This window comes from Delphinapterus leucas, unplaced genomic scaffold (genome assembly GCF_059928025.1).
Source record: "Delphinapterus leucas isolate spDelLeu-1000000601 "Yukka" unplaced genomic scaffold, BTC_Dleu_Yukka2 spDelLeu_asBTCV2_sq76, whole genome shotgun sequence".
Lineage (NCBI taxonomy): Eukaryota > Metazoa > Chordata > Mammalia > Artiodactyla > Monodontidae > Delphinapterus > Delphinapterus leucas.
The window spans coordinates 536,963-550,206 of record NW_028322285.1 but is presented as its reverse complement, the minus strand read 5'-3'; the positions used below and the strand labels follow the sequence as shown (position 1 = coordinate 550,206).

At 40.7% G+C, this 13,244-nt stretch overlaps 1 protein-coding gene across 6 annotated transcripts in view; it reads left to right on the top strand.

Moving 5' to 3' along the window:
* EBF1 (EBF transcription factor 1) overlaps positions 1 to 13,244 on the top strand; it is a 395,554-nt gene that overhangs the window by 365,004 nt on the left and 17,306 nt on the right. For all 6 annotated transcript variants that reach the window (XM_022590266.3, XM_022590263.3, XM_022590262.3 and 3 more), the window contains exon 12: positions 13,106 to 13,171. In XM_022590266.3, the coding sequence (XP_022445974.1) occupies positions 13,106 to 13,171 (66 nt within the window). The remainder of the gene's footprint in view (positions 1 to 13,105; positions 13,172 to 13,244) is intronic.

Here is a 13,244-nt window from a genome sequence, read left to right as displayed (position 1 = left end):
CTGTCCCCTTTCGATTTGTAGTTGTCTTCCTGAGTGGTCAGTGAGCATTAGCACAAAGGCACCGAGCTTGGCTGGCATTCCGTGTGTTTGCAGTGAATCCCAGGGAACAGGTAACCTTTGCGTCGTGCCCTCGATGTGCCTGGCACGGCTTTATCAAGGTTTTTGAAGGGTATTGAGGCCAAGAGAGTGGGCTGTCAGGTCGGATGGACGTGGATTTTGAAAACCACTTGCACTGCTCCGTGCACGGGACTCACCCTTCTCAGCCCCCGTTTTCTCCTTTGTAAAGCAGCTGTCCCGCAGCATGGCTGTTGGGCGTTAATGAGATAATGTACGCAACGAGGACTCTCTGGCATATAGTGAGACTTCAGTAAATGGGGGCTACTATTCCCTGCAAGATGGGTACTCCCCATTTCACAGGGTCAGAGTTCCCAGAGGGCTGGTGGCATGCTACCACTCACAGCAAGCATATGGGAAAACTGAGATTAGCACCTGGGGCCTCTGGCCTCACTGCATCAAGTTCCCATTTCCCTCCCAGGTCTGGAAACCCAAATACTTCTGCCTTGAGGTGACTGGCTTCTCTCTCCTGTCTCTCGCCTAACCTCAGCCCCTTCCTACTCAAATACGCACCAGCTTCTCTCATTCCCCACCCAGAGGGGTTTGCGTGGGGACCTCCACAGGGCAAACGTGTTTTTTCTTCCAGAGCCAGTCCCTCTTTTAGAGAAAATAAAGCAGTTTGAGAAGAGTAACAAAGGCGGCATTTGTGGGTTTTGCTTTATGGAGCTGAAAATATCTGGTAAATTGATCCAGTGGGAGTAATAAATACACATTACTTTATCTTGTTCTTCATGTCCTATATCCCTGAGCCTTGATAGAGCAACACCACTTAATAGACTTAAAAAAGAGTAATTACACTCATTGGTTGTGTGATTTTTTCAGCCCTCGCAGCCCTGCCTGACCTTCTAATTTAGCTCACCGCGTCTAACTAATGCATTTATATTCATCTTTTATGAAGCATGTATAGTACAGAATTGACTTTAGAGCCTTTTTCAAGATGTCCTCCCCGGTTTCCAATCTGGTGAGCAGTAAGGAGAACGGGAACCCTCCATCTCCCTACATCCGCACCTATAGATAACCCATACACATGGCTCACAGCATTTTCTTTATCCTTTATGAAACATAATAAAAAGTAGTTATTACATTTTTACTTTAAAGCTTTTATATATTCTAGCATTATTTACAGCTAAACATGCAGGCAAAAGATGCGAGTGTTTTTAAAATGATTACTGTTAATGTTTCTGCTTGTCAGAAGTACTTAAATTTTCCTGCACTTTGTCTAAAAACTTAGTACTGTTGCCTTTTAAGAACAACACATTTAAAGGATCTTGCAAGTCAGATTTGCAAACACTGCTGACAGTTTGTGATGAATGATATTGCAAAATTTGCAAGATGTTTGTCATTTCGCACAGCTGACATATTAAGGAACAGATTAAGAAACGCGAAACCACTATGGAAAACAACCATCCCAAACAAACCTCAACCAAACCTTGAACCCAGAGAGCACACGCACCAGAAATCTCTCACCCGGGTTTTCTCTCCCAACTTCCCACTCAGCCAGTGGAACCCAATTGTTCTCAGTGCATTTTCTCTCACCATATGGTCTCCTCATTACCATACACTAAGAGTCCATATGGGAAACTTGTGAAATGAACTGTATTCATTTTAACTGCCAGATGAGCAGCCTTTTGCTTTGCAAGCTTAGCTTAAGTCATCTGCTGTCTTCGTGTGGTTATGGCAACACGGTACCCATAAAAAATTCTAATCTACTGTAAGTGATCACAGTATTTTAAGTGCTTGCCTATAACTGCCCTCAAAGGGGAGGAAGGAGGAGGGGGTTATCTTTGCCCAAGGAGCAAAGGGTTGTTCTTCACTCCAGCAGGTGTCAGTAAAGAAGCTTGGTGACGTGGAGAGTGAGGTGCTAGGGGGTCCGTGTAGCAGGTGTAGTCGATGTGATGGTAAGGGAGGTGGATTGCAGAGGGATGGATGGTAGTGAGGATGGACTGTAGACCCTTTGGGTGGGCTGAGAAAAAACACTGACTGTCGGACACCATAGTTCTCCCAGCAGACACATGACTCTGCTGGTGGGGTGCACCCCACCATGAGTAAAACTCAAGGTTCTGAACGGCAACACAGGCAGCAGTTCCTCGTGGTAACTTCTCCTGCACTGGCATGCAAAAAAAAAAAAAATCCCAGCCTCCTCTTCCTGTACGTGGGAATTAGTCATTTCTAACTCTTAATGCTAATTAAGAGTACCTTAAAGTAATGGAAGTAGGCAGCAACATCCTTAAATATAAATCATTTTCACCTCCGCAGGCCACATGATATGTTTCATCTCTGTCGCTCTATCTGTATCGAAAGTGAATGTTTATAGTCTCAGTTCATCAGTTCACATTAGCCTCATGCTGAATATTTAAACACAGAACAATTTGAACACACCACGAAGGAAGGCAGTGACTGCACTTTCATTTGGAACAGCAAGGGCTCATCTAATAATAATTTAGTAAATCAGCCATTTAGTGGCTCGGTTGTGCACTGCATTGTGCCAAATATTATTCAGTTCCACTGTACACTTGCGGAATTGAAATTCAGCCTCTAGTCACAGGCACTGTTTTTGCTCAATGGAGAGACGAGACCCAAAATCACCCTCCCTAAAGAGCGGTCGTGTTAGTGATTTATCATAAATACAGAGCTGGGGCAAAATAAAACTGGAGTCGGCTGTATACCACGTATTCTAATTATGCTTTTATTGTTTTAGTCTTTATGCAAAGACTATCCGTAATTCAAAACCTGCAGTTGCATCAGTGAAAATACACATAAGAAATTTTTGCATAACCACATTGCCTGTTAGTAGAAAAGGGGATGACTAAGGGTTTCAGAAAAGGATAAAGAAAAACCGTACATCTTTATCTTCCACACTGTGACACTGGACGTGCTCTCTCGTCTTATTCATTTATTTATTTTTTTTAATTTGAAGAAAATCTATTAACATTTTATCTGGGAACCAAAATGACTCAAACAAAAAAATATAGCAACAAAAGCAAATCATGCAGTATACTCAGCTCTTAGGAAAAGAATGCGTGAGTTTGATTCCAAAAACCATTTTGTCTCTGCATTTTCTTGTCAAAAACACACACTATGGAATGCAGTTCTTTTTCCCCCTCTCTCCTCCGTATCTGCCAGAAAACTCACGGGCAAATTCCACTTCCCCATTTTGATGATATGCTCAGTTTAGGGGCTTGGTAGCCCCTCCTACTTATGCTTCTTTCATCAGGGGAGTTTAGCCTAGTTCTGTGCACCCTTGAAATTGTATATAGAATTGTGTGCGTGTGTGTGTGATGCGTATGCACACACATGCATGCACATATGCACATATTTTTCTGGGGAGTGAGACTATAGCTTCATTAAAAAGGCCATGACCCCCACAAAAGTTTTAATTCTCACTTTTTTTAGATTATTTATTTTAGCTTTAACTGACTGACTCTGCAGTAAGTTACTCTGTCGTTGTTGAATCATGCCCGATTTAGAGATGAGAAAACTGAGGCTCAGAAAGGACCACTCACACAGCTGGCAGGGGAGGCTTTCTACCTCACCGGACATCCTCACCATTAGTCTGTTCAGAATCTTTCCCAGTGTTTTGCAGATAGGATTGCACCTCAAGGAGCACTCAAAGCATTGACTCTAAGAATGCATATAATATGCCCAAGTTTTCTGGAAAACAAGTGAGGGTTATCAATATTATCGCTGCCTCTTGCTCAGTAAGCACTCACTGTATGTCTGCTGAGCCAGATGCTGGTCTGAACCGTACTTTACAGTTGAGGAAACGGAGGCATGCATTTACAATGCTAAAAAAATGGCAGAGCAAGGATTTGAGCCAACTCTTTTGGACTCCAGAGCCAGTATCTCTAAGCACTGCTTCCTAGAATTAAGAAAAGGGAATTTTAAGAAAAAAGGCAATTTTGTAAACCAATTTTTTAAAATCCCTCAAGTTTGGCCGGGGGTGGGGGGAAGGGGAAGGTGCTAGCATAGACTGAGGGTAGCTCACAGATGGCTTAGCCAGAGGAAAGTGGCAGTAGGAGTTAAAAACACACACATACAAACCTGGGAGATAATTCTCTTTCTCTTTAGCCCCAGAGTCATTGCTGTAGGGACTTTGTAATAACAGTTACTCCAATAGCTGAATTCCGGAACCTCCTTCAAGTTCTTTTAGCACCGAGCTCTTGACAAGGGGGGGACTAAGTTTAACCTTTGTATCACACCCCGTGTACAGGGGCTTTGAATATAATTACTCATTAGTTCAAGAAGAAGTCACAGGAGGAAACAGGGGCTCATTTCTCCTCCTAGCCACCCAGCATCCTCCTCTTCAAGACCGAAGCCCTTAGAAACAGAGACACTAGGAGGCCTCTGGCCGTGCTTACTGTTTTCAGCCTTGAGTAACACTTCAATTAACCACTGGAGTAATAAGAAGTGAGCCCCAGCAGTCTTGAGGCAGTGGGTTTTAATTGCAGTCATAGTCAGGACCATCAGTAAAGCCTTGGGAATCATCATTTACAGATACCGTTCTTCTGGAGGTACATATCATAACTGATGATGTTCAACAATTTAAGAAACCAAAAGCAACTCTATTTTTGCCTTCCTTAGATATCGTTAAAGTCCAGTATAGTTCCAGCCTGCACATAGCACTTACTCAAGTTTAACTACATGTACTTGTCCAAAAATATAAATATACACATACATTTGTATACACACACACCAAACACATACACAGACATACAGGGACATACATACGACAATAAGTCTCTTTGTTCACTCAGTGGTCCTTTCACTTTCAAACTAGATATTTATTGTCGTTTGCCCTAGGGAAAGGGAAGCCACAGCCAAAAGACAAAGAGAAACACAAGTGGTTAATTTCTGGCTTTTGTGTTTCTAAGAGCCCAGGCCTTGGCAACTTAAAAGAGTTTCAAGGGTAATTTTGACTCTAGGCAGTTTTTGTTTCATGTGCTGACTTTACAACCTAGCCCTGAAAAAGCCACCTCTGTCCACAGCCTTCTCTTTAAGCAGAGACTTTCATCCTGATCAGAAAGTCGATTTCCAAGGCCACTCAGCAGGATCTAACCCAGAGCGTTGGTCTTAAACCAGTACAATGAATTGGAATAAGAAGAGCCAGCCAGAGGTTACCAAGTTCAGCTCTGTACCTCCAAGCAGGTCATATTCACAAGGGTGCAGACACCATTTTTCACTGTATTTGTGCCGGGAAGCACCCCAGGCTCCCATTCACCAATTACCATGACACCATTTAGAAGAGAATGCCAGGAGACCAAAAAGAGGGGGAAAGCCATTGTCATCACTCTTCTCAGGAATACCTGGCTTCACAATTTATACTTAACTGCTGACACTTGAAAAGTCAAACATTTTGGTGAAATGAATCAAGTGTAGTGTTTCTTTTATGAGATCCCCTTGCAGGAAAGGGAGGTTTCGCACCTCGTGGAGACCAAGCTTGGTTATCCATCATAGTAAAGTCAGCTGTCCTAGCCAGCTTCTCAGAGGTCACGCGATCGAATCAGCAGCTCTTACAACTATATTATTGCTTACGGAACAGTAATTGAGGCACCAGATAAAAATTACCTGGTCTAATAGGCAGTGAACAATTTTCAGTCAATAAAATTATAAGCCAAATCATTCATTTCGTAACACTCTGGCTAATTTATTTGTTGACCTTTTAATATCCATAGCTCTTCAGTGGTATTAACTGCAACTCAGACAAAATCTCTGGTTCATTTCACTTTCATTGATTTTTTTTTTCTTTTTCCCATTGAGGCAATAGCAGCTGCCTGAAAACAGCCTTTTCCTTTCCACTGTAAAAGTCAGTCATGTAAGTTAGCATGTCTTACGTTGATGTAGCTGCGTTAGCTTACAACCTACCTTAATTTCATGTGATTCAGAAGTCTTCCACGTTTGTAACAAAGGCAAAGCTTTTGGGCGCGTCTCCAGCCACGCGGCACGATGATACATAATCATATGTTTGAGAAGTAAGAGGGGTGTCATCTAATCTGAACACAAAATCAACTTTAAAATTAGAGGAGGTTCAGAAGCCCCCCCTTCAAGCCCCTGCATTTTCTTTAGACTAGAACACTTTCGATGCCTCTTGTGTGAATAGCAGTAGACCCTTTTAAAATATTTGATTCCTTTGTTTTGAATATTTCTGCAGACTTTGATTATGGTTTGAATTTTATTTTTCTTTAAAGACTATGGGCAATGAGTGTGCACTAGAATGTTCGTTCAGTAAGCTTCAGCTGAAGCTTCTTCTATAATAAAATGCTATGGAGTCTTCAGAATGCAGGGTTGTAAAATATAATTGTTACACATTTGGCATTTTATGCCTCCCTAGAACTAACCACTTGCTACCTACACCTCATCTATGCTCCTCCTTTCCATTTCAATTTACTCTAAAGTGGTCCTTAGCCATAATGAGAATGCCCCTTTCAGCGGAAACATGTTTAATTATATCCATGCTAGATGAGAGTGACTCCTCTCGGTCATAGGGCTTCTGAGTAAAGCGTGTTTAAAGTGTGACAATAAAGGTTTCTAATGATCTGCGGTAAGCTCTATTTCGAGAAGTTCATATTACCAGAAAAAATGAAAAATTTAAGGAATGTCTCAGAGGATCGGAAGCTAAACAGTGCTCAAGTATTATTTTGGTTTGTTTTACTCCTTCCCTCACTGCCCTCATTCTATGATTTTTTAGGATGCAAAGTCTACCACTGTGGAATTTTCCATTTGGTTGAATAAACACAAAGGAAGTTGGGACATAAAACTACCCTCCACAGAAATACCTCTCAGTCAACTAGTATTTATTGCATTGTACATCCAGCTCTGCAGGAAATGGGCTGCCAGAAACTCCCAATCACTTTTTCAGCTTTTAGACTTTCCAATCAGTAGTTTCAGAAGCAAGTGGGGAAAGAGCTAGAAGTTAAAGGCTAGTAAGCGGAATATACTGTTTAAAATTTGGACCCAACAGTAAACGTGAGGAGGTGAACGGATTCAGTGCTGATTTCAGTGCCGATAGGTGCTTATCGACTTTAAATCAGGAGTGATTTTGCCGGTCCTCTTCATTTTGTTTTGCTGATATTTGAACCCACTGTATCTTGAGTCCCCTGATTTTGCCGGTCCTCTTCATTTTGTTTTGCTGATATTTGAACCCACTGTATCTTGAATCCCCTTGAATCCCCTGATCTTGAATCCCAAAGTAGAGTGGTGATAAATGGGCGACAGGGCAACGTGCAGTGACAGGAAAGTATTGTACTTCTTTCTCGGGAATCACCCAGGTCAACTTGACTTTGATAACTGATGTTTACGTTTAGCTTCTGTTTTCTTCTTCGTCCCTCAAAACATCATTTTCTAACTGAGGGAGCATAAAGCCAAGCACAGGTTGTCTTCCCAAATTACAGAAGCATCCCTGGGCTTGAATTTTATGAGGGAGTTCCCAGAGTCTCAAAATCTCATCCTGAGATTTGAAATTAATGTTGTGTTGGTAAACGGGTACCCATCTGGCTTTATGAGTTGGCCTACATGTGCTCTGAATGAAAGAGAGTTCAGGCCATCTCCCCTGCTCATCTGGGTTTGAATGACTCACAACATGGAACTGGGTTTATAAACGGGCTCAGTATTGGATGGTTAGACAGCCTTCCCATTCTCTCTGGAAGGCTAGGTGGGCCCAGTGAATATGAGATTATTAGCAGCACATTTGAGATCAGATGCTGCAGAGAAGATTCACATGGAAGGTGATTAATCCTCAGAGGGTTTATTGTCATGAAATGGAAGGAAAGGTGAATTAGCCATGTCTGCATATCAGACATGATATGCCTGGTTCCTAAGAGTGTGCAAATACCTAAGTATTTCTAAGAGCCTAGGAGTATAGTTAATAAAAGGCTGATGTACATCAAGACAAACCTCATGTTGTTAGCAGCCTATAACTTGAGATAATGTCTGTACCCGACATGATTCATTATATTAATCACAAAATTAAAATGTAAGTACAAGCCAGCAGGAGTGAAGGAGCAAATTCACTTAAAAAAATAAAGTGGTATTAAAACACCCCCCAGTGATCAAGACTTGACCTTTGGGAATTTATATATTGGATTTAAAGGCCAAAGCCAAATGGAGCACCAAATTTAAGTCTTCTGCTTTTATAAACTATGCCGAATACATGACTTGGTCATTTCCTCATGTAAGTTAAGCACGCGCTTTTAAAAATCAGTAATGATCTTAGAATGAGCTCTTCAACAAGAATTTCTCAAGCGCTGTGGTTTGCTGAACATAGTGCTAGGGGCTTAGAGAAGGAGATTAAGACCTCAAAGAGCCTGTAGTCTGGTTGTGGAGATTGTAGACTCAGACATTTAAGACCAGAGCAAAATGACCCCACAGTGTCCACTTCTGTGCAGTGCTGGGCGGTGCAGTCAGCACTATTTTTCAGAGGAATGAGAGAGGTTAGGAGCTGGGGTCTCAGTGAAGGTGGAATTAGTTCTGATAGGATAGTGTAATTATGAAGAGCTCAGGCTCTGATGTCTAACAGGCCTGAGATTGAATCCCTACTCAGCCATTCATTAGTTGTGTGACGTCAGGGCAAGTTGGCGGACCTCTCTGAGTCTCAGTTTCCTCGTCTGCCAAACGGCGATACGGAGCCTCACCACGAAGACTGAATGAGTTAATGTTTCCCTTTCCATAAACAACAGTTATGTTTTCCACTACTCTACCACCACCACCAGCACCACCTTCATTATCAGGCCCTAGAGGATGGGAAGATACTGTAAATGGGCACAGACCGAAGCCAGCTTCCCAAATAAAGGCAAAATGAGTAAAGGTATGGAGATAGGAAGGAGCCCAACATGTTACTTCCAGGCTGGAGAGGACTAACTAGCCCAGAATAGAGGGCAGTTCTTCAGATGTTTAGGGAGAGGAGATTGGATAAAGAGGATAGGACCAGATGGTGGCGGAAATCTTTTGCAATTCGCACAGAACGCCGTACCTTAATTCTGGGAAGACAGGGTGCCTGGAAAGGTGCTAGAGAGTAATATCGGTGTGTGACTGCTGGGACAAGAGAAAGTTCACAAATTATTTGCTAACTGATTGGGTTGCAACATACGAAGTAAAGCCAAATCTTCTCTCTGCATTCGTAGCCCATTCAGCACTTTCATTATAAAGGTTCCAAAACATAGTAAAACTTGTACCAATTATACTTGAACTGTTTCTCGAACCCCAGTCATCCTTGAATCTTCCTAGTGTTTCTAGTAACTCTAAGCAGATTTAGTATGCTTCATCCTTTTTTTTTTTTCCTCTCCAGATCTCCATTCACATAATCATCAATCGGTGGTCATAGGAAGGCAGGTAAAGACAGGTTTTAATTGAGAAAGGAAATAGGTCAGCAAAGAGTTGTTGCAGTTTTTAAGGAGTATACATTTTCTCTTTCTTTAAGAGAGAAGAAATCCAAAGCCATGAAAAGAAAAATAGTCTGACTCAGAATGTAGGTTGGAGAACAAGCATTAGCTCTATAAGGAGACTCTGAGGCTTTTCACTATTTAGGGTACTGGTATTTGTCTTCTTAATTCCCCAATGGGATATGTATTTTTTTTTAATCCAAGGATAGGATTGATTATCTTGGAAGAGTCTAATCTCTACCCTCATGTTTTAAACCGCAAGCAGCAAGACGTTTTAAACATTATGAAAAGAGGAGAAAATCTCTCCTGACAAATAAATGCTTTGAAAAATTAGATATTAGTACTTGTCAAGTGCTCTCTCTTTTCAGAAATATTAAAATTGCATATTAGAATGGAAGGATCCTTACACGATGCTCCCTCCTAATGTCACAAAAAATAAGACTTTAGGAACAATTTCAGAGACAAAAGATTATATGAAGCATCCAGCTTGTCCCCTTATGGGAAATTTCTCTCTTTAACATCCCAGGCTCAATCAATCATTTCCTAATGTGAAATTACAGATTTTTCAAATTACCATATAAAACTGCAAAAAAATTACACTTGTGACCACCGAAGAGATAGCATATACTATCAGTTTGATTTTAAGAGGCATACATCTTTTATACTACCTGTCATTTTTATAATGCCTTTTACAAATTTAATCAATACATTTTAACATTCTATATACTTTAAGTGCAATATACAATAAATATTCAAGTTTCATCTTAAACATGCTTTAGCCTTTAAATTGTTAAAACTGCAGTGCCCTTTCAATCTACTTACATAATGTCATAAAATATACATTTCGAGGTAAATGAAGTCAGCTACTTCAATTTAGTCCCTCAAACTGGTAGTAAATGAGAGGTTAACACTATGGTGCCAAAACCATTATTGAGTAAATTTAGCACCTTGGACAGCTCTGTAAAATCTTTATTGCTTTCCTGACCTGCTCGTCATGTTCTGTCTGTGTGTTCAGTGGCTCTCAGCTCTGATTGAAAGGCAATATATTAGATCCCCAACACAAACACGCTTGGGGGCTAGTTCACTGGGAGCATAATGACATGGAGGTGAGAGCAATTTTCTGGTCACCAAAATCCAAGCACCTTGCAGGTCCGCTGCACTAACAGAGGACCCAGAAATTTCCTTTCTCCTTCCCATTTGCAGAAATAACTAATGGAAGCTGAATCACATTGGCAAAGCTGAGCCAAAAGTGGACCCTCCCTTAAACCCCATAGTTGATACCACGATGAAGGACATTTTAAAACAGGCAAGATATCATTTAAGGGAGTCACTTCCAGGACACAACATCAGATTCACGCACTGTCCTCAAGACTGCTGGTCTGAAGCAATGCTGGCTGCTGACCCACCTACGGTGGCAACGTGCCTAGTAGAAAGCATGTCCCGGCTCTTTGTATTGAAGGAGGCGGCAACTCTAGGAAGTGAGATTCACAAGCTTCATTTTCAGAGGATTGAATGGTGATGAGAGCTCTGGGTATTGAATAAGGAGAAAAAGGAACAAGTAGATTATGTTATTGAAAAATGTTATCACCAAAAATATATCAGTTTAAAATATACAGCCTACACTGATAGTTGGAATTTTTCAGGCACAAAAACTTCAAAGATCTTGGAGTTTATTGTGGAGTTTACCTTCCCTCATCCCTGGTTCTGTGAAATTAATTAAAAGAAGAAGCACTGCTCTAAATCCTCAGTGATACTGTTCCAAGATTGAAGTTTGCAAGTGCAGTTTCTGACTGCACCTTATCTTGCTTTTGACAGAGACTTGTATTTTTTTTTTCCCTGAAATGAAAAGAAAAATACCTTCTCTGCCAAGCCCAAACACTGGCATAAATATTTATTTGAAGAAATAAATGAATATAGACCCAGAGAAGTCAAATTTTGGTAAATAAACTAACCTGATCCTGTTTTGTTTTCATCTTTCCTAAGAGCCAGATAAAGCCGTGAGGTTTTAGTGAAGGCAGCACAAGCTGATTGGATCTGGGGATAGGGTTTACTGTGCCCATACCATAGTAAATTATTAACTGCTGTTGTCAGACAGCACTGCAAACAAACAGTGGTAGATTATCTTGTAGCTTGCATTAAAAAAAATAAATTATTTCAGATGTATTGATTCAAACCCCATTGATTATGTAATGTTTTTCACTCCTTATATGAAAAATAACAGAACTGTTTTATAAATGGGGTCTAGCAGCTTAAGGCAAGCATAAATGTTTATTGAGAACTGAAAACCCCTCTATCTCATTTTTGAATTTAGGACATTATATATGTCACAAGTGGTTACTGCAGTATGACAACTATTTTATCTTATAGAGAATTTAAAATCGAAAAATGCTAATATGTATCTAAAAGCGTGTCATTTCAAGAGTTGTTCAAGAATTTTTGAAGAGGCTATGGTGACAGCAAAATGAATGCAATTATATCCCTATTTTCTGATCAGCGTCTGCAGTATGTGAAAATTGAACAGCACTGCTTCTCCATGCAGAAATCTATTGTGTAAAATGTTTAAAGTTACACTTCTTCTTGAAACTTTACCCACAGCAAAAATATTATAAACATATCTTCTTGCAAATCACTTCTGATAACCACACCACGCCTTCATGTTTGCTCCTCTGATAAACCTCCATTTTATTTGTATCAAGCTTAACTTTCCTTTTCACATTCCAGTATAAATGAATCTGCAGAAAATTAGGGCTGAATGAAGAGGGAACGATTTCTTGTGGTTAGAATGAAAAAAAATTACCACCACACACATTTTTGTAGAGCGCCCTATATTATTAGAAACAAGCATGCTAGCTAAATATGGAAGCCCACCTAAATGAAAAGGAGACATTTTTTCTTCACCTGGAGTGAGCAGTGGAGCATGTATCTAGAAGGAGAATGAATGAGCAAATGGGGAAAATGACAAACAGTACTGAAATAGCAAAGAATTGCTAGAAGAGAAACGGACTCTGCCGGTCATGAAAACTGGTGCAGAGGGAGCTTCCAGGGGCAGGGAGAATTCTTTTGTGAGAACCTCTGACAAAACGGTGCATTGCCCCAGTAGATGGGTTTACTACATCGCCTGCTTATATCATGACTCTGCCGTGCAAGGGAGATAAACAAAAGAAGTTTAATGCTACATGCTTCTAGTTGCTGAAGATTGATTGGACATCTCTTGAAAATGACCTGTCTGATAAGGTCATGGTTCCTGGAATAAGCAGTTAAGTGCAAAATAAACACATCTTAGGGATTCATAACATGCACCAGCTGACATCCATCATAGTAATCTAGTAAATGACCTCGCAATTGTATTCAGCAATAAACATATGAGTGCTTTATCGTGCTTATGGCACACTATTGAGTGATGTATTTTATCTTGCAGTACCAATGATGCTCACCTTTTGACTTGATTAAGTGTGTACGTGAATAGGGATACATTGGTGATTTAATGCCATTCGGGGGTTCTTTTAAAGCAGTGCGTTGGCAAAGGATGGCCAGAGGAAAGTGGTACGTGATCATGTGAAAAGATAATGACATCCTGCCTTCACTCAGAGGATTGTATCTGTTTTTCTCCTTGACAGGAAGTGATACTCAAAAGGGCTGCAGATCTGGTGGAAGCGCTGTATGGGATGCCACACAACAACCAGGTGAGCATAGTGGGTCTCGAACCTTCCACATTCAACTGAAGTGCCTGGAGTCCTTATTAGAATGAAAGAGTAT